Source organism: Myodes glareolus, chromosome 19 (genome assembly GCF_982192425.1).
Source record: "Myodes glareolus chromosome 19, mMyoGla1.1, whole genome shotgun sequence".
Taxonomy (NCBI): Eukaryota; Metazoa; Chordata; class Mammalia; order Rodentia; family Cricetidae; genus Myodes; species Myodes glareolus.
The window spans coordinates 41,219,714-41,239,705 of NC_142044.1; the positions used below are offsets into that span (position 1 = coordinate 41,219,714).

The 19,992-nt window shown below is 50.3% G+C and overlaps 1 protein-coding gene across 3 annotated transcripts; it reads left to right on the forward strand.

Annotated features, from left to right (window-relative positions):
• The first annotated feature begins 6,986 nt into the window (after positions 1–6,986).
• Positions 6,987–19,542, forward strand: Dnal4 (dynein axonemal light chain 4). 3 transcript variants are annotated; one of them, XM_048454759.3, is made up of 4 exons: positions 6,989–7,132; positions 15,765–15,971; positions 17,280–17,363; positions 18,487–19,542. In XM_048454759.3, the coding sequence occupies exons 2-4, from the start codon at positions 15,903–15,905 to the stop codon at positions 18,649–18,651; spliced, it is 318 nt and encodes a 105-aa protein (XP_048310716.1). In that variant the 5' UTR covers positions 6,989–7,132; positions 15,765–15,902; the 3' UTR covers positions 18,652–19,542. The 3 variants fall into 3 exon arrangements, with proteins under 3 accessions (XP_085534525.1, XP_048310716.1, XP_087755095.1); XM_087898969.1 differs by lacking the exon at positions 6,989–7,132 and adding an exon at positions 13,760–13,917; XM_085678399.2 differs by lacking the exon at positions 17,280–17,363 and having other exon boundaries at positions 6,987–7,132.
• The last annotated feature ends 450 nt before the right edge of the window (positions 19,543–19,992 follow it).

Genomic DNA, 19,992 nt, shown 5'->3' on the forward strand with positions numbered 1-19,992 from the left:
ACGCCGGAAGGTGGCCTTTCTCTCCCAGCACATCATATACCATGGGCCAGTCTTCCCTCGGTACCATTCCCAGGCCTGACAATGAACTGTGCCAGCCTTGTTCTCAGCTCCCTCCTGCCACTCCAAATGAACTATATCTGCTTCTCTCAAGATCTGGATCCATCTTCTGACCTTCCCAAGAACCTGTCTTCTGGATTCCCAACTCCTTCCTCGTCATTGGCTCTGTCTTTCCTGTGGGCATGCAGGTGACCAAGTGTCTCCTCCCTTAAATAGGCCTTGTTTGGGCTTCTAGTTGCTGAGGTTTCCAATCCGTGGTCAACTGGCTTCATCATTTCTGGGTGGTGGTTGAAGCAGAGCATCATGGTAGAAAGGTGTAGCGGAACAAAGCTGCTCCCCCTTGGTGGCCAGGAAGCACACAATACATCATTCAAAAAAACATCCCAATGGCTAACTCCTCCAAACAGGCCCCACTCCCTAATAGTCCAATAGTCCTAAGTGCAGTAAATGGTGGAGTCAGTGTCCTCTGAGCCAATCACCTCTCAAGAGCATCACCCGCGGAAGACCACCCATGAATCTCTCAGGAGGATACTTCAGACACCCACAACATCCGTTTGAGCCAATACCCTCTTTGGATCATTCCTTGTGTTTTCTGTTCCTTCTGTTACCAAACTTCCTGGAAAAGCAGGCGTGTCAGGCTGGTCGCTCACTGGAGTGCCTGCCTAGCGTTTACAAAGTCCCGGGTTCCGTTCCCAACTATGATCCAAGGGTGGTATTAGATCTGCAGGCTCTGGAGGAGTAGGGAGCTGGCCTCAGCTCTAGGAGCATCATCTGTGGGACCCAGGTACGCAGCAGGTGTTGGGTGGCACTAGCTCCAGCTGTCTGCTCCCAGTCAGCAGGGCTGGTTCAGCCAGCTTAGCTAATCCAAGGTCAAGGGGCTCGCTGCCAGCCTCAGAGCTTCATGCTTCAAAGCTGGGGCAGGCTTCTTCTGAGAAGCCTGGGACAGGGACTTGACCTCTGACCTCCCATTTCTCACCTGTAGGACAGAACACTTGCCATGCTGCAGGAAAGGGGCAGAAGGCAAAGCTGGAGACAGGGAGGGTTTAGAGGGGTCTGTCTCGGCACAGTCTCCAGGATGTCATGCACAGGCTGTACTACTGAAGGTGATGTTTTAGCCTCTGTGTGGGGGGGTGCGGGGCGAGGGGTTGTTATGTTTTAGACAAGGTCTCTCTATGTAGCCCTAGTTGTCCTGGAACTCACTCTGTAGATCAGGTTAGCTTCAAGCTCACAGAAATTTATCTGCCTCTGCCTCCCAAGTGCTGGGATTAAAAGTGTGTGCCATCACTGCCTGGCTTGTGTTCCTTTTTAAGAGCTGGTTTCACTATGTAATTCTGGCTGAAACTCGTTGTGGTTAAAGGCATGTTCCATGGGGCTCAACCTCTGCAGTATATTTACCCTGCAGTCCAGACCTCTCCATCATCCCAGCCCTACAGCTTCTCAGCCCTCACTCAGTTTCTCCCTTTGCTCATCACACTCTGGACATGCTGGGCATCCCGCTAGTCCCCAACATGTGCCAGACAGCAAATGCACACATTTGTCTCCTTGGGTCTGAACTGTTCCTTCTCCTTGTTTCCCAGCAGATTCACCTTTGCTCACCACTTAAATCTAGTTTGTTACACAGCACTCACAGAAATCTTGCTGACCACTGGGCTAATTGGCTACCTGGCCATTCTGTCTTTGGCCTGCCATTTCGTGTATCAGATCTAGGAACTTTCCACTCAGCCTGAAGCTAAATGTGCACCTGCTCAGGGGTCCTCTTTCCTGGTGGTCTCGTCGTGTACCTCTCTTTGTAAATACCTTATTGTGGGCCACCCAGAGTGCCCGACTGAATGTACATCACCTTCATAGCAAAGAAGCTGGATTTACCTTTTTTGTCGTTATATATGCATCTCACTTGGAGCAGACTAGGTGCTTACTTAACACACATTAAGTGGATACTAACAACTGACAAATGCCAAGTGCTCACTCTGTGCCGAGCACTCACTGCTCTCAGCCCTTGGCATATATTCGCTTATTCTTCCCCAAAAGGGAAGTAACACAAGAGAACTGAGACCCAGGAAGAGGCCTTGCCAGGATCACAAGACTGGGAAATGACAGCACCAGGATGTATATGTAGCCCGATTCTAGAAGGGACAAGCCCTTTAGTCAACCTCTCTCACTGGAATTAACCACCTGAGATAATCCACTTTCAGAAAGACAAGGTTTGTTTAGCCTCACGGAAGTCCTAGTCCAGGGATTGGCTCCACTGTTTCAAACCCAGGGTGGCACATGATGGCAGGAGTGTGTGAGAAATAAAACCACTCACCTCACGGCCAGGGAAGAAGAGGAAGAGGACAGGCCCCACAGTTCCTTTTAAGGATATGTCACTGATGACCTAAGGGCCTCCTATTAAGACCCTGTCAATCAAAAGTTCCACAGTCTCTCAATAGTGCCAAGCTGAGACCACACCTTAAACACACAGGCCTCTGAGAGACATTCATCTTCTAAATATGCAAACACTGCATGAGGTAGTGTGTGTGTGAAGTTGACAGACAAAGGTCCCAGAGAGAAGAATATTTCAGAGGGCTGCAGCTTTCCTCCAGGGGTACCTGGCACTTACAAGAGATGCCTCAGGTGAGCAGCAGGTGAGCAGCAGGTTTGTATGTACAAGAAACTAGAGGACAGACAGGAGAGAGTTTCCTGTTAGAAGCAGCAATTCAGGATGAGGCACTCTGGGAACTCTTTCAGAGGCCCATACGTTACACTCTTGAAGTACAGTGCATTCGAAATGGCTTAATTCTCCCACAAAGGAATACCCACGCTTGGTCTTTTTGTTTATTAAATTAAAATCCAGCCTTTCAACAATGGCTTGCTAGATGCAAAACCCAACCCTTCCTGGAGGGTGGAAACCTCATCTAAACCCTTACGCTGTGTTTTTGTTATATATGGGTCTTTGTTCCAAAAACAATGATCAGATACACTTTTAAAGAGAATGGCTGAGGATCCAGAGGGTGGAGTGGAATTTAAAGCCCAATAGATATGCAAATTCCATAAAAATGCATTAAATTAAATACACACACATTCAAACACAAACATAACATTCACTCACAGATACACATGACATTCACACATATGCTTATACATGTATACTCGTCATACATACACACATCTGCACCACGTGCACACAGGAACAAATAAAGGAAGCCCCTGTCTTCATCACGATGGCACTGCCCCTTTCTTTTGCAGGATGTTGTTGTTAAGGGACACTGATAAAGAACATATGGGATTGCTCTATTTTTTTAAGGTTTATTTTTATTTTTTATTTGTGTATATTTGGGGGTGTGTAGACATGTGGAGGGGTGTGTGCATGCGCATGATTCCCTGGAGTTGAAGTTGCAGGCAGTTGTGAGCCACCGTGTGGGTACTGGGAATTGAATTTGGGTCCTCTGGGAAAGCAGCCATCTTTCCAGCTTTGCCTTTTTATTTTTTGTCTGAGACGGGGTTTCTCTGTGTAACCGGCTGTTTTAGAACTCACTTTGTAGACCAGGCTGGCCTCTGGTCTACAAAGATCCACTTGCAGAGATCCACTTGCCTCTGCCTCCCGAGTGCTGGGATTAAAGGGGTGCACCACCACTGCCCAGCATGTTATTTTTAACAACTGATTGGGAAAGGGAAGGGAAACAGCCTCCCCTGAGACCTAAAAGGAACTCAACCCTAGGGACACCTTGGTTTTAACCCAGTGAGAACCATTTCGGACCTCCGGAGCTAGCGATGATAGATTTGTGCTCTCAAGACCCCAAACTCGTCATAATTTGTTATGGCGGCAGTAGAAAAGTAATTAATATACTAACTCATAACATGCTTAGACAAAAAGCCAGTCTCAAAGATTCCAGAAACTCATACTGAGAATGAGAGTAAAGATTATAAATGATTACAAATGCTTATAAATGATGCAATACACTTTTTGATTTTTCTTTTTTTATATTTGAGTCAGGGTCTTACTTTGTAGCTGCTGATAGGTTTTCTGTACCCTGAGAACAGGTTTCTCTTCCAATGTAGTAAATCAGATCAAGCCAAATTTTAAAAAGTATAAGAACAGGTCTAGTTGAGCAAAGTAACTCCCAGGTGAGTTCTCCAGTCCCAGAGATCAAGGCTGGAGAAACCACATGCCTGAACTAAAAGCAGGGAGGTTATATAGCCTGTAGGTGAGGGGTGGGGACCTGTCTGCCACAAGCTGGGTTTGCAAGTGTGGTCAAAAACTAGAATGCTTAGGCAGGGGCAGCTGGGCTGCTGGCAGTGCTGGGAGAGGAAAGTAAAAGATAAGATCAGGTAAGATCAGGAGCTAGAAGGACAAGGGAATTGTGGGCGTGGCTATAGCTTAGCCCCTCTGACAGTCCTAACCAAGCACTTCTTCACGTGGCTCACATCTGGAGCACTGCTTCCTGGAAGCCAGGACGTTTTCAGGGTACACATCTCTCACCTACAATCCCAGGAAGTACTGGAACTCTACTCAATTGTAGCAGCAGTGAGGGGGCATCGATGTGCGATCGCTGTCAGGGTGACAAAATATGGGCAGAAGCAGTTTAAGGAAGGAAGTGCAGCCCAGTGTTGTGGCCCACGTCTTTAATGCCAGCACTCGGGAGGCAAAGGCAGGTGGGTCTCTGAGTTCGAGGCTCAGCCTGGTTTACAGAGTGAGTTCCAGGACAATAGGGCTATACAGAAAAACCCTGTCTCACTGGGCAGTGGTGGCGCAAGCCTTTAATCCCAGCACTAGGAAGACAGAGACAGGTGGATCTTTGTGAGTTTGAGGTCAGCCTGGTCTACAGAGCTAGTTCCAGGAAAGCCAGGGCTGTTACATAGAGAAATCCTGTCTCAAAAACCCCCCAAAAAAAGAAAAAAAGGAAAAAAAAGAAAAAAGAAAAACCCTATCTCAAGAAGAAAGGAAGGGAGGGAGGGCAGGAGGAGGAAGGAGTGTCTCTTCTAGCTCACATCTGAAAGTATAGTCCATTATGATAGGGAAAGCATGACAATCAGGACAGTGCTCCTTTACATCTTGGTGGCTCCTGTAGCGGAGAGGAGAACCGGAAGCAGGGCAGGGCTACATCCCTCAGGCCTCCTCCGCAGCTACTCTGATGTCCCAAAATTCTACAACCAAACTGTGCTACCAGCCGGAGATCAAGGGCAAAAACCATAAGCCTATGGGGGCATTTCACATCCAAACCGTAACAGCTTGTCAGAAAGCACAGTCAAGTTAAGGAGCAAAGGAAGAGCCTAAGACAGAAGCCAAATTAATTGGTGACCTGGGGGACCACAAATTAATGGGTGCACTGGGCACACTAACCCATGCTCCTGTCTCTCCCCATTCCATTGCAGAAGACCCTGAAGCCTGCATTGCAAAGCGATCTTCTGTGATGGGGAACTGTGTGAGGATTCTTGTGGTTGGTGCTGCCAGCAGGGAAGATGGGTCCCTGTGAAACAGAGACTAAGAGAGTCTACCGGATTCCGCTTCTCGGAAGGTCACTGCTAACCGCAAGAGAGGAAATTTCCGCGGCACTGTGGGAGTGGAAGCCAGATTGCGGTGGGCAGAAGAATGAAAGGGAGGTGAGAGAGAGAAGATGGCAAACACGGACCCCTTTTGGGAGACGTTTGTATGGGAGACAGAAAGAGCATCCTCCCCCTCAGAGGCTGCCCCTCGTCTCAAGAGAAAGTTGGAAAAGAGAATGAAGGAAATTTGGAGGCTGAGTAAGACTTTCCACAGAGCCTCAGAACTTTTCAGGAAGACAAGCTGGGGCTGGCACGAGCAGCAGAATTCACTCTGTAAAGTCTCAAAACAGTCCTGGTGTGTCTGCTCTCAGTCTACACAGCCAGGTTAGGGTTAGTTAGTCCAGTGTCCCAGATCAAAACTTAGCGCCTTCCCGGAAGCTTTCCACCAATGACGGTGCTCCATGCTAACCTCACACCAGGGGGCGGTTATGCCTCAAACCCCTCCATCTACTACCCTACTTCCCTATGTGTCTTCACCTCTGCCCACACTACAGTGGCCCTGCACCCAGGCCTCCTGGAGCCACTGCCTGCTCCCCAGGCAGCTTACTGTCCCACTCTCATGAGCTTTCTGGTCATCTTGGGCTCTGCCCACTTAGGTGCCACACTTAGAAGAGCCAGGGCCTGCCCTCTATCTATGCTATAGAAGCGTGTGGAATAGAAGATTCTATATCCATTTCTTCTCATGGCTCTCTTCCTGCTGGATTGTGGCTTCCCCGGAATCACCAGCTTCTAGTCAGGGCTGAGCCTCCCGTAGATGACAGGAGGTTGGCCTGTGGAGCTTCACTAATGAGGACGTTAAAGTGTAGAGTAGATATTTAAATTATGGGGTATCCCACTGACTCTTTGATCCATTTCTTCGTCACCTTCCTCTCACCCTGCTGCACTTACTCTATGATCATTTCTTCCCTAGAAGAATCAGAAGCAGGTTCTTCATAGCTGCATCTGACGGTACAGACCCTAGGGCAAGGTGACTCTGAAGGGTGTGCCCAAGGGAAAGAAAGAGGACCTGGGTTCCTTCTTCGGGGCTATTCCTTGATTCTCTCCTTCCATTTCTCAAGTTCTACATATCGGTTCAGACAGGATTACAGATGCTGTTTCCTGAAACTACTTTGTTGAGACTCAGTGAGACAGTCCTGTAAAGCATTACATAAATTCTGGTTATCAGGTTCTTGAGATCCTTGTAAAATAGAAGATCAACGTCACGACACCAACAAACTGCATTTGTCATTTCCAATGACTAAAACTCACAGAGCAATACAGCTTTGCGAAGCCTGTTTCTTTCCAAGGACAGCTCCGGCATACTTAGGACGACTATAAGCGAGGCCCCGCCTCCTCGGCCTCTAAGCCACGCCCCTAGAGTGAGCGCCGGCCTCCTAGGACCCTCCGGAGTGAATTGGCACTTCTCTACACCAATAATAAGTGAAATTACTGTCAACGTCCGGTGAGGGGACGGGACTTCCGTGCTGGTTGCTAAGACACTCTTGTTCGCTCCTTGACAACCCTGGCGGGGGTGCGCTGGCAGCGGCCTCGGCTCCGGCCCCCGCGGGAGCAGGTGAGGCCGCCGGAGGGCGGCGGGCAGCGCGGTGGGGAGGGCTGGCTCGGAGGGATGGAGGGAGGATGCGCCGGGCGGACGAGGCTTGGCCCAGCGCGAGGTCCCACCTTGATCCCCAGCCTGCGGTTCCCGGCCCAGAACCTCCTCTTGTCCCACGTAGAGGACCGCGGAGCTCGACAGTGACATTGTGCCCTCCCACCCTCACTGTGCAGGCTGCCTCTGCTCACCCACCCTGGGCCCTGTCTAGCTCCGTGCCCTCGTATCCTTCTTGTTCTTAACTCCCGCAGCGCCTTGTCCCCGCGCCACCGCGCTGCTGGCTGGTGGTCACAAGCGCCTTGTCCTACCTAGACCGGGGATTTGGCGACGTCCTGGGACTCTGAGCTGACTATTGCCCGTTGGTGGGGGGGGGAACTCAGTTTCCCCATCTATGAAGGCGAAATTAGGTTGAATCGTCGCAAAGGCCTTTTGGACTCGGACTTCCTAGGATGATGTTCTTGGACTCAACTGTCAGCTTCCCGGAGAATGTGTTCTCCCCTTTTATGTAATGCAAAAAACTTGGCAAACTGGAGTTGGATTCCCACTTGTCCGAATCCTGGCAAGTTACCTGAGATCACTCTGGGCATCAGTCGATAGATCTATAATGTAAAGCTATTATTCCGAAGCCCATCTCCTTTGTACAAAGGGCCCAGTCAGTGTAGATTCAGTACTTGCTAGCTTTCTTTTCTTCTGTGTGTATATATGTTCCTGTGTGTACATGTTAATGTGGAGGCCAGAGGTGAACATTTGGTGTCTTACTCAGTCACTCTCCACCTTATATAATTTTTTTTTTCTTTCTGTTTGTTTTCGAGACCGGGTTTCCCTGTGTAACAGCCCTGGCTGCCCTGGAACTCACTTTGTAGAGCAGGCTGGCCTTGAACTCACAGAGATCCACCTGCTTCTGCCTCTGCAGTGCTGAAATTAAAGGTGTGAGCCACAGCCGCCTGCCTCTCTCCACCTTATTTTTTGAAGCAGGGTCTCTCATTGATGCTCACTATTGGGTTAGAAAGCTAATGGTCTCCCGGGATCCTTCCAGTTGCCTCTCCAGTGCTGGGATCATAGTCATGGTTGTAACACACAGCTTTTACACAGTGCTGGGAAGAAAACCCAGGCATTCCTGTAGCAAGCGTTTTACAAATGGACCCATCTTCCCAATCCCCTATTTTCCTTCCTTTGTTTCTTACTATCTCACACTTTCCCTCCTGGGAGGAACCCAGAGATTTCCTGTGGAACCACTTAGTACCCATGATCTGTAGATGAACCCCACATCTGCTCTCCAGCTTTGATCTCTTCCCTGCACTTTGTGGCTGGGGATTCTTGGCAGGGGCGGAGAAAACTGGTGATGTGAGAGTTGGACTCATGGCTTCCCTTTTCCAACCATCCTTGATTCCGTCATCTTGTACTCCTGATCAGATGTCTTCATTTGCATTTTGCCAGCTGTTAAAATCAAGCTGGCCTGCTTCTCTCTCTACCTGCCCATCTGGTCTACCTGGCTTTCTCCATGCTCTGCCAGACCTGTTCAACTTAGGACTAAGTTATCAAATTGTCTTGAGTCTGTCTCCATGGGGATTTCACATCCTTTCTGTTCCCAAGGCTGCCATCCTGGTCCAGGCCTTTAATGCCTGTCATAGGGACTATTGCTGTAGCTTTCTAACTGCTGCCCCTAACAACCCAAGTGACCACTGTGCTACCAGCTTCCAAGAAAGCTCCAGGAAGCTAGGCACAGTGAGTCCTACAGTCCTAGTTTGGGAGGCAGCAGCAGTTCAGGGTCATCCTCAGTTGCTCAGTGAGTTCAAGGCCAGCTTGTGTTATGTGAAAGCCCATCTCAAAAAACAAAACCCACACTTTTTTATGCCTGGGTTTTAGGGCCCTCTGCACTCCCACAGCCCAGACCAGCCCTTTGGCTCCCTTCTCAGCTGTGCTCTGTCACCAGTCCCAGGAAACCTTGAACTTTCTCTTGAAACCTCTGCATTGCCTCTCTGCCTGGAGAGCCTCCCCATGCCTGCTTGGCCGGATTCCCACTCGCCAGTGCTAATGCCTGTGCTCCCCTTCACTCTGAGCTCCTCTCAACGCCCTCCCATCCCCCTCCCAGTTCTCTTCCTCCTCTTTCATGTCTTTCTGCCATGGATCATAACTCCTGGGTCAGTTTTCATATATGCTGGAAACGCATGATGGTCGTGCTGCTTCTTGCTTAGTTGTGGAGGTGTCAAAAGCATAGCCTTGAAGTCATGTGTACTTGGGGTGGGATCCGGCCCTCATTTCTCAGTGGGTGGAAAGTCACTTTGCTTTGCTCAGGCCATATGCTCATTGGTAACAGGGGGAATAATGCCTGTCTGACAGGGTTTTTTTTTGGGGAGGGGTGTCAATTTTTGAGAGCCTATATATAGAATTTCTCTCTTGGTCTCTGGCTGAAGATGAGTATTAAGTAAATATATGTTTTTTAAAATGTTGTGCGTGTGTATACATGTTCATGTTTTGGAGTGCCTGTTTGTACATGTATATGGAGGCCAGAGATGAATGACGTGTATTTTTCTCAATCATTCTCCACTGACCGACCAACAAGTCCCAGGATTCTCCCGTCCCTGCCTCTCTAGCATCAGGATTGCAGGCACACAGCAGAGCATCCAGCCACCTCTGGCTGTGTGCACTTGTGAGTGAGGGGAAAGAGGGTGTGCGCATGCACATGCACCCCCAGTGTGGTGTGGAAGTCAAAGAACAACTTTGGGTTCTCAGGATCTCACTCGGGTTGTCAGGATTGTATAGCAAGCACCTTTACCCATGGAGCCCTCCCTCCCGCTCTGCCCAGCTTCTCCTGTAGGTGCTGGGGCTCTGAACTCAAGTCCTCAAGCTGGTGCAGCAGACCACGTTGAGCCGTCCCAGCTCCAGTGTTGAGTATTATTGGATGGCTTTGAATGGACCTCTACCCTCCCAAGAGGCAACTGAAATATAATTTAATTCCATTTTGGTTATCTTTTGGACTTCTGCCATGTGCCTGACACTAGACTGCTCATTCTGGGACAGTAAAAGAGACTGAAGTCCCTGAGCTCCAGGGTCTCTGGACTCACGACACATGGTGAAGTCGTGATCACTTGTAAGGTGTAAAGGCTGATTAGCAATTGTCAGTGGTTTCCTAGGAGATAAATCAGAGCTGCCTGCAATTCGAGCTCGTGATAATGTCACTTTTAATTCCTTACATTCAAATCTGTTGTGCTGAGTGTGGAAGAAGTGGGGCGGGAGCCTGTGTAACCCATGCTGTAGGCAGCTGTCCTCATGCCGTGGCTACCATGGTTATGACTTTTCATTACTTGTCTCTTAACGAAAATGTTTAGGATCTCCTCCAAAATTGGGTATGTCCATGGGGGTGTACTGTGTGAGTCACTGTCGTTTAGCACGAAGTGTTGAGCAAAGAAAATGTTGAGTCGCCTAGCTCAACAAGTCAACAGATGTCTCTCTTAATTGCTCCTCTCCCCTCTCCATGATCAAAGCATAAAGAAGTTTTCGCTGGACTTCAGTGTAATTGAGAATAAGCAAAGACCTTTTAACCCAAACGGGACAGCGTGTGTATTTGCAGTCCTTTTTTTTAAGGACTGCAGTTATCCCAGCTAACCGTCAGCCTATCTCTTGTGTATAGCAGATGATGGCCTGCTGCCTGCCTACCCCCATCCCTCTCGCCTTCTTTCCTTCCTTCCTTCCGTGAACATTTCTTAAGACAAGGTCTCATGCTAGCCAGTGGTGGTGCCAGTGACAGCACACACCTTTAATCCCAGAAGGTAGAGGCAGAGGCAGGTGGATCTCTATGAGTTTAAGGCCAGCCTAGTCTACAGAGTGAGTTCCAGGACAACCAATGTTACACAGAGAAACCCTGTTTTGGAAAAAAACCAAGGGGGTGGGGGGTGGGGGGTGGGGAAAGACAAGGTCTCACTCTTTTGCCTTGTTTGGTCTGAAACCCGTTGTGCAGGCCAGACTGGCTTCTGAGTGCTGGGATTACAGGCATGTACCACTACACCCAGCAAGAAGATGGATTTCTGATGCCCTTACAGTCAAATTGGAGAACGGTAGCTTTGGGTTTGTTTTCACTCTGGCCTGACCTGGGTAACCCAGGCCTTTAGGGGACCCGATCTCACTGCTCGTGTCCCTGAATCCTTCTCCTCCTCATCTTGTCAGCTTTGTTGTTTGTTTCCAGAGGCAGAATGTCAACATGTCAGAAAAAAACAGGGATGTGATGACCAAGGTACACAGTGCATGTCCCATGTCCCTGGTGTGGCTATGTGGGAGGCATGGAGAAACCACAGTTTTACCAAACAGAGCTACTGTAGATATTTCTTGTGCAAGCATAAACCTGGTTGCCCACAATTTAAAGCATATGTTGTTTTAATGTGTCAGATTTTCTCACTGTCAATGGTCAATGATCTGCATAAAGAGATAAATGAAATCCCAAGTGACCTTTGAGTAGCCATCCTGGTTAAAATGACTTTCCCCTTTCTTTGGTCCTTTGTTAGCTATCCTTACAATTCTCTTATGCTTGCTATGATAGACTAACAATGCAGGCAAGGCGTTCAGCCTTGGCCTCTGCCTCTAGTACGGACACGATTTTCTTCTTAAAATCTAAAAGAGGAGATGTGGGAAGCACAGAGGTCTTTGTGTTCACAAATGAGCACAAGGGGAAACTGGGATTTTGAACACACAGGGTTGCTTCTTCAAAGAAAAGGGATACAAACCTAGTATCCCACCCAAAAGACTGGGAGCAGATGTGGCTAATAGCCTGGGGATCTTCACGCTATCTGTGTGGCTGAGACCACACTGGATCCTCCCTAAGACCCTTATCATGAGCTTGTCAATCTACAGAGCCCTTCTTTATGGAAGACATCCCATGTGTGATTTACAGAGAGTTTTGATGTAGTCATGTCTTAAGCTTTGTTGTACACATGGGATTATGACCAGGAAAATCGCACCAGTCTGTGCTGTTCTCAAATATACCTAAAATATACCACTTCAGGTCCCACTACTTAGTCATATTGAACCTTCCTACTTTCTTACCTCCCACAGATCATTACTCTGCTGGCCATGGTGCTTGCAGAGACCCCCGAATGGGTAGAGCAGGCACAGATAGGTGACTGAGCTGATCCCATATTGAAATTATTTCTTCCAAGGAATAAAGCATGATAAAGTCAAGAGGATGGATCTGAACCCAGACCCTGGCTCTGCAAATGCTGGCTGTACACTCTTGGGCCGCTACCAAGCCTTCCTAAGCTCTGGGTGCCTGATTCTCCCCCTCCCCTAATAGTTGGAAGCCAGTTCACTGGGGAGTGCCTTTAGTGTTGAGATGAAGCAAGGAATATGAAGGTGAAGGTAGAATGTAGCCACGCCCCCACCACCATTGGCCAACCCAGGTTTTGCTGATGTCCTGGTGACTCTCTTCCTCTAGTGCTGAAGTGGAGTGTGACCCAGATGCTTAAATACATGATTGGCTCCTATGAAGAAAGATGGCAAAGTTCCTCTCCCTGACACCCCAGAAACAGGTGCTGATCCTTACTGTGAGGTAGAGCCTGCTCAGTCCACTTCCAGATTCAAAGTTGAAGCTTAGGGGCAGGAGTAGTAGCCAGGATCAGAACAGATGTGAATTCAGACCCACCCGCAGAGTGTCTTTGGAAACACCATGACACACTCCAAAAGGGTCCTGCAGTCTCTTGGCTATGTAGTGGGATATAAGCCTAAGGGCCAAGGATGTTCCAAGTATTAAGTGTCAGCACATAAGCACATACACACAGGCACATGCATGCATGTGTGCTAATTCATGCACGCACATACACAACCCCTCCCCCACATACATACATAGGCATGCACATACACAGTTGTTAGATACTTTTGGCTTTACTCCCCAGAGATTATGTATTTTCCCCAAGCCTCCCCAACACTCGAACCCTCTTAAAGATTCTCCTCAAATACTTAAGAAACAAAGTAACAAACGGTGACTTGTTCTCGTTTCACAAAGAACAAGGACCTTCCAGACAGGCACACTGACTTTGACAAAGCAATGGGGCAGCCCTGTGTGTACCTCTTGAATGGGGCTGTGAAGAACACTAAAGGAATCCTAGAGGGAGAGCCAGTTCATGCTGGGCCAGATGCTGACCGTGGCACACTTACATTATTAAAAAGTATGGTTTGGTCTGATGGAGCCTCTCTCAGGCACATGCTCATTCACATGGGAGATTGGTAAGGTTATTAGAGCCCCAGTTGCGCTATTTTAGGTAGCACCCATTTAGCAGGGTGCGCTAATCGTGGCCGAATGAGTGCAGCTGCACCAGAATGATACGGGATCATAAAACTGCCTTCCCTTTCTGTGTGGAAGCCCACCATCTGCAACACTTCCTCTTCCTCTGCAAGTCTTCCCTGTTTGGGACTGCTGGGACAATGGGAGGGGATCAGGAAAGTTCTTCAGCCTCTGTCTGACTTGGCGTCCTCCGCTCCATGCTGAAACTATCCTAAGCCTTTCTCCCTCTTTATTCCTGAAGAGCAACTCTGGTAGCCTATGAAGACCTGTGACCTCCCACAGATTCTGTTTTGAGGCCAACATAGGTATGATTGCCTTGAGGTTGGTGTGCACCACGGGTTCTGTGTTCCCTCCTGTCCCCTCCTGGCAGCCTTTCTTAGCTCTGAAGATGAATCAGCTTGAGTTGAAACACTTAAGTGGAAGATGCTGGAGCAGCTGCTTCCACACTTGAAGTCGTTCCCACTTGGGATTCTCGGAGGTAAACAAAGTGGAAAGCCCTGGCACCCCCTACCATACCGCCTTGGTGAAGGTGGCTGAGGAGGCAATAACATGGTGTTACTAAAGCTAAGAACATAGGATGGGCTGGGAGACAGGCTTTAACACTAGTGAGCAGAGATGAATGGCCCTTTGGATTTTGTGGAACGAGAAACCTGACCAGAAAGTGCAGTGAGACTGTGCTTGGTAAACAGCCAGCACATATGTAGAGACAAACAAAACCTGCTGAAACCCAAGTTGTACAAATGCCCAGACTTAGAAGATAAGTGGAGCCATCTGTCCTCTGGGGAATCAGAAAACACCAGTGTCGTGGAGTGGTGGAGTCCGTGCCAAGCTTTGAGCCTTGCTTGAGGATGCCCACCAATGGTGTGGCCCTGGGGGTGGCTGCAGCATCAGAGAGGGTGTGATCTAGGAGCACAGTGCAGCCTGGAAAGAGTACCCAGAAAGCTCAGTGCTCAGCCAAGCCAGATCGCAGTCACCCTAGGACGATGAGCACTGGGAGGGGAGGTGGAGCACTCCCATCACTGCCGGGTCATTGGAGCCACACTTGTAGTCAAGTGTGCAGCAAGGGCCCATGTGTGTGCATGAAATGAGGGAGCGGCTCTCGGGCAATGCTGTAGCCAGTGGCTCTCCTCACTGCTGAGCTGAGTGACCTCAGGCCAGAGGTTGCAGCTCTTCTGCCCCTATGCCTGGACTCTATAGATTTAAGAAATGTGGCTGAACCAGGCAGTGGTAGCACACACCTTTAATCCCAGCACTCAGGAGGCAGAGGCAGACAGATCTCTGTGAGTTCAAGGCCAGCTTGGTCTACAGAGTGAGTTCCTGGACAGCCAGAATGGTTACACAGAGAAACTCTGTCTTGAAAAAAAAAAACAACAACAAAAAATGCTACTGTGATGTGTGACCTCATTTGTCCGTGTAAATTGCAGAAGGATACTCTTGCATGTCAGCGCCTCTGAGAGAAAGCCCTTTGATTTCATTCTTGGGTGCATGAAACTGGGGTGAAAAAGCATCGTGACTTCTGCAGGGCTGGGGGTCATTTAGGGTGTAGTCCGTCTGTTTGTGAAAAGCTCTGCCTATTATTAGATGCCCAGATCTGGTAGGTAGGGGCTTGTGTATATTTAAGAGTCTAGAAACCCTGTCTCAAAAAAAAAACAAAAAAAAAACTGTCTCATTGAGTCCCCTGTGAGCCAGCGGAAGGGGAGGACAGCCACTGACCAAGTGATACCCACATGTGCTGCTCCACACGCCTTGTTTCATTGAGTTCCCTGCTGTTGATATGGCTCCAGTCACTCATGAGAACTTCTTTGCCCCAGGTCATTGGCTGAACTGGTATCAGCACCTGGACCTTCCAGCGCCTGTACCAGCTAGACAGGATCTGGTGGCTCTGGGGAGAGTAGGCAGGGACTATCAAGGCACCCAGTGTACTACGAAAGCTACCACACAACATTGTTCCTATTCTGCAGAGCAGGGTCCTGCAGAAGGGACTCTTCCCTTGGTGACAGGCCCAAATTGTCAGTGGTCACCTGTGCATTTGGCTTCTTTAGTACCAGACAGACTGCATGGCTCTCAGAAACTGTCCTTGCTAATTGGTAGCTATCAGCTCCATCCCTGGCCTGGACCACCATCAGTATCTGTCTTGACAATGACAGTGTGTTCTTGCAGCATCTCGGGTTGACTCACCCTCCATCTGCAGACTTGCTGGCCATTTGGGAAAGGAGGCAGAGGCGTTGAGATGAGGAGGTGTCAGATTGTCACTGAGACATTTCTAATTTGTGATGTGTGGTTTTGAAGCCAACTTTTCCCTCCTGCTTTTCCTGTTCTTTGCAGCACCCCTTGGGGAAAGACATTTTCTGCTCCCGCTAAGTTGGCAAGGCCTGCTTCCCGAGCCTCCTGAGCAGCGTGACTGCTGGGCCAGCGCCTCCTGAACGTCCCACCCTCTCCTCCTGAGGGCACACTGGGAGAATCATGGGAGAGACAGAAGGGAAGAAAGAGGAGGCTGACTATAAGCGGCTGCAGACTTTCCCCCTGGTCAGGGTAAGCCTGGGGAGGGAGGAAAGTGGCCACCAGGCCCCACAGTCTGCAAGGGGGCGGAGCTTGCAGTCTGCAGGAAGAGGGCTCTGCTGGCTCCAACCCAAACATCCTACAGTCACAGTGATTCATTCTTTCATCCATTCATTCATTCACCAAGTACGTTCAGGCCACCTGCTGTCTGCCAAGCATGATCTAGACACTGGAGATGGTGGCAAACAAGGCTGTGATGGTCCGGCCTGTGCAAAAGGACACAGCAGCAGGCTTTAAGCTGTAGAGAAGAGCTGCCACCGAGGCCAGCTCCTGGAAGAAATCAGTTCAGTGACCCTCAACAAATTAGGTGGCAGGCCTTGCAGGAACCCGAGGAAAGACCTGCCCCTCAAAGAAGCAGGAGACACAGGAGGCTTGGTGGGACGAGTTTGGCATCATCAACTTGGCTGGCTTGAACTCTTGAGGAGTGACAGATGGGGGGTCAGAGCGAGGGTGGGGCTGGTCTGTGCAGGCCTGGCTGGCAGCCCTGAAAGGAGCCTGGTGAGGAATGTGGATTCTGTCCAGAGGTTCAGGGAGTGGTGTGAGGCAGAAATTGTAGGTGACATTGTCTGTGTCCTTAGCTAATCCCAGAGGGAGTACTAAGTTTGCCATTGCCCGGTGATAGGAGATGCAGTGGTCAAGCCCTGGAGTGGACGCCAAGCTGCTCACTGGGGGTGGGATCTGGATGGGCCAGAGTCAAGAAAAAGTCCTTGCTCCCAAGAAGCAAAACTGTAAGCAGAGCAGGTTTGAGGGGAAACTGGGAGATGTTTGAGAAAACTGAGTGTGGTTCACCGGGCAGTGGGACCTGGGAGTCTAGAGCCCAAGGAGGGCAAGAAGACATGGGGCCTTTTGGAAGGCACAGCTGTGTGGAAGGACTTGGCTGGAGAGGGAGAGGCTGAAGACAGGCCCTAGCCTCCATATGGGAGGAGGAGGAACCTGGCTAACTGCCTGAGAAAAGAACCAAGGAGCAGGAGGGAGTGGGGCCCCCAGGAATGGCCCAGTTCTGAAGGATAGCCCATTTCTCATGCTGGGGCTCCTCCCACACATGTTCCTTGGTGGGAACACGGACCCTTGCAGAGGGGCATGGGCCCCAGAGCATGCAGCTCATTACATCCCACGCGCTCCGCTCCAGCTTAGGCCCGAGTCAGGGATAAACCACTTGCCCAGCACTGGGCAAGGGAAGCCACCTAGTGTCTGTGCCTTAAGCTTAAGACTGAGAGGCTGGCCAGAAAGGCCAGGTCGTGGCTAAGCCTCTCTCTGTTTGTCACCCTGCCCTGTCTCTAGCACTCGGACATGCCAGAGGAGATGCGAGTGGAGACCATGGAGCTTTGTGTCACAGCCTGTGAGAAATTCTCCAACAACAACGAGGTATTGCCATCAGTTCAGGCGGCCCTCGTGCCTCTGGTGACCCTGTGTGTGATAGGGTGGCTCCAGAGCCCTGTAGCCAGCTCCAGAGTCCTGCCAGGACAAAGCTAGAGCCTTGCTTGGGAGTGGTCACTGTTCTGGAAGGCCAGTGAGAGAAGAGGTCGGTTCTAGTCAGGGCACCAAGGGCCACACCAGCCCCAGAGGGAGGGAAGCCAGCAGGGTCTCATACCACCTCTGTCCCCAGACTCAAGTGGGTTATTGGCTAGGGCAGCTTTCTGGGCTCCATCCCAGCCATGAGCAGAGGTCTGCCAGGCATTCATCCATGAATTCATCCATCCATTCTGAAAGGGTGGAGTCCCAGCTCGGCCACAAGTGTTGCTGCAGGTCTTGGGAATAAGGTCCCAGGTATCAGCCCAGCAGTGCCATTCATGAGGCTGTGGTGCACAAGGAAGCTGTGGTATGGCCACATCCCATCTGCAACCCTCCCTCGCTGTGTTCTCAAGACAAGCCATTTCTCAGCTCTGAACACGAGCCCTAGTCTGTAGGCTAGGAGTGGTGGTGCCTCTTTCCTGAGCCACTGAGGTGATGAGAACACGGTGCTCAGTGTCCCTAAACCTCTTCATGCTGAAGGAAGCTTTGGAAAGAGCCTCCATGGGAAGTGGAAGGCCTTTGCTGTGACTGGGGTCTTCCTGGGAGCTGCCACACTTGCTGATAACAGCGTCCCTCAAGGTACCCCTCAGGGCCCATGTTGTACCCTCACACTTTGTTTTTTCCTCTGGTCTCTACAGCAGCCCTGTGCCCTGTTTTTCTGGTTCACAGCTGAGGATGTTAGTGCTGGTCTGGAACCCAGAGTGATACAGCCAGCCCTCAGCCCAGGCTTCCTCAAGCCTCCATTTCCTCCTGCTGTCTCCAGTTCCTTCCTGATGAGGTGTCCAGGTGCTGTTCCCATGTCATAGCCCTGCAGGAGGTGCTGTCCAGAGCCACCTGTGGTGATGTTGCAGGCAGACTGAAAGCAGGCTGGGGCAGTAGCCATTTTCTGCATAGAGCTCAGAGCCAGGCTTCTCCTTCCTGGTGTGGGAACTGGCTTGTAACTCTCACTGCCCCTGACTGGCACCTTTCCTTCCAGAGTGCTGCGAAGATGATCAAAGAGACAATGGACAAGAAGTTTGGCTCCTCCTGGCATGTGGTGATCGGCGAGGGCTTTGGGTTCGAGATCACCCATGAGGTGAAGAACCTCCTCTACCTGTACTTCGGGGGAACCCTGGCTGTGTGTGTGTGGAAGTGCTCCTGACAGCACCCGCAGCTCTCCTGCCTCTCCTCTGGACTGGGGAGCAGCCCTAGGCAGAGCCTGGCTCCTGTAAGGAGAGTTCCGAGTTTTCTTTTGTCCTTGTGTACCAGTTTCCTGAGCCACATTCAGGTGTGAATTTTGTGACATCTCCACTCCCAGGCTCTCCATTGTCTCCCTCTGAGTCCTGAGCTGTGGACAGGCTTCTCTGTGTGCATGAGGGGTGGGATTGTGTGACGGGTGAGGTCATGGGATTTTTCTCCTTGGAATGGATTGATCCCACCCTCCATCCCAGGAGCCCAAAGCCCTTCTGCCCCCAAGACTCCTGGGAAGTATCTATTCGTTTGTCTTTAGTGGCTATGTAGAAGTAGCCTAAGACGAGGCCTCTCCTCTCATGAGACACAGGACACTTCTCTCCTTGTCGTTGGGGAAGGGGTTCCCTCTCTCCTCCCCAGCCTAACCCGGAGCTGAACAGACCACCATTTCTTACTGGACCAGCAGTTCATAGCCCTGGCTTTGGCATGAGAATCACACAGTCTTCCTGTCCCCTTCTCTCTCCCAGCCCGGGCCACACATCCATAGCACCTCCATCATATCAGCCGTGTGGCTGAGAGCTAGGGCCATGGTGCAGAGCGAGTTCTCAAGCTGTTGCTGAACTCCGGTGAGACACCTGGGCCAGGAGTGCGCTCACCGTGAGGCCCCCTTAGCAGGGAACCTGGCCTGCCAGGACTTCATCAGGGACCGCATGCTCTTTGTACTTCTTACCTTGCTGGCTTTTCTAGATTCTTTTTGAGTGTGGGGAGAAGGGTTTTAGTAGAAGGGTGAACCATATTTTACACAGCGGTCTTATTTATATAAACGTCTTGGTTTTTACAATTAAAATGACTAAAAGCTAAACTTAGTCTATGGTGTATTGAAGTATCCTGGAATAAGGGCTCTGGGCTGCCCTACTTGGCCTGCATGTTCAGTTGTACAGATTTCTACTAGATCCCCTGGACAGCGATGCAACAAAGACCAGTGCTCCTGGAGGGGGTGTGTTTGTGCGTGTGTGAACACATGTGCACACATGCACAGGCCTGGAGAAGTGGCACCAAAGCCATCTGGGCAGATGTGGGGAGCAGGAACTAGCCCTCCTGGATTGGGTGGGAGAGCTTCTTGGCCCCATTGGGGTTGCAGCCAGAGAGATGTGCATGGGACTGGAAGGGGTGACCAGGTGCGGTGGTGCAAGAGGTGTTGAGGGGGCTCCAGCCTGGAATAGCTGCGGCTGATCAGTGCCTGCCTTGCATCTGTTCTCCCCTTAATCTGCCTCACGTGGATGCTGGCAAGTGAGGCTGGTTTAGCAGTAGC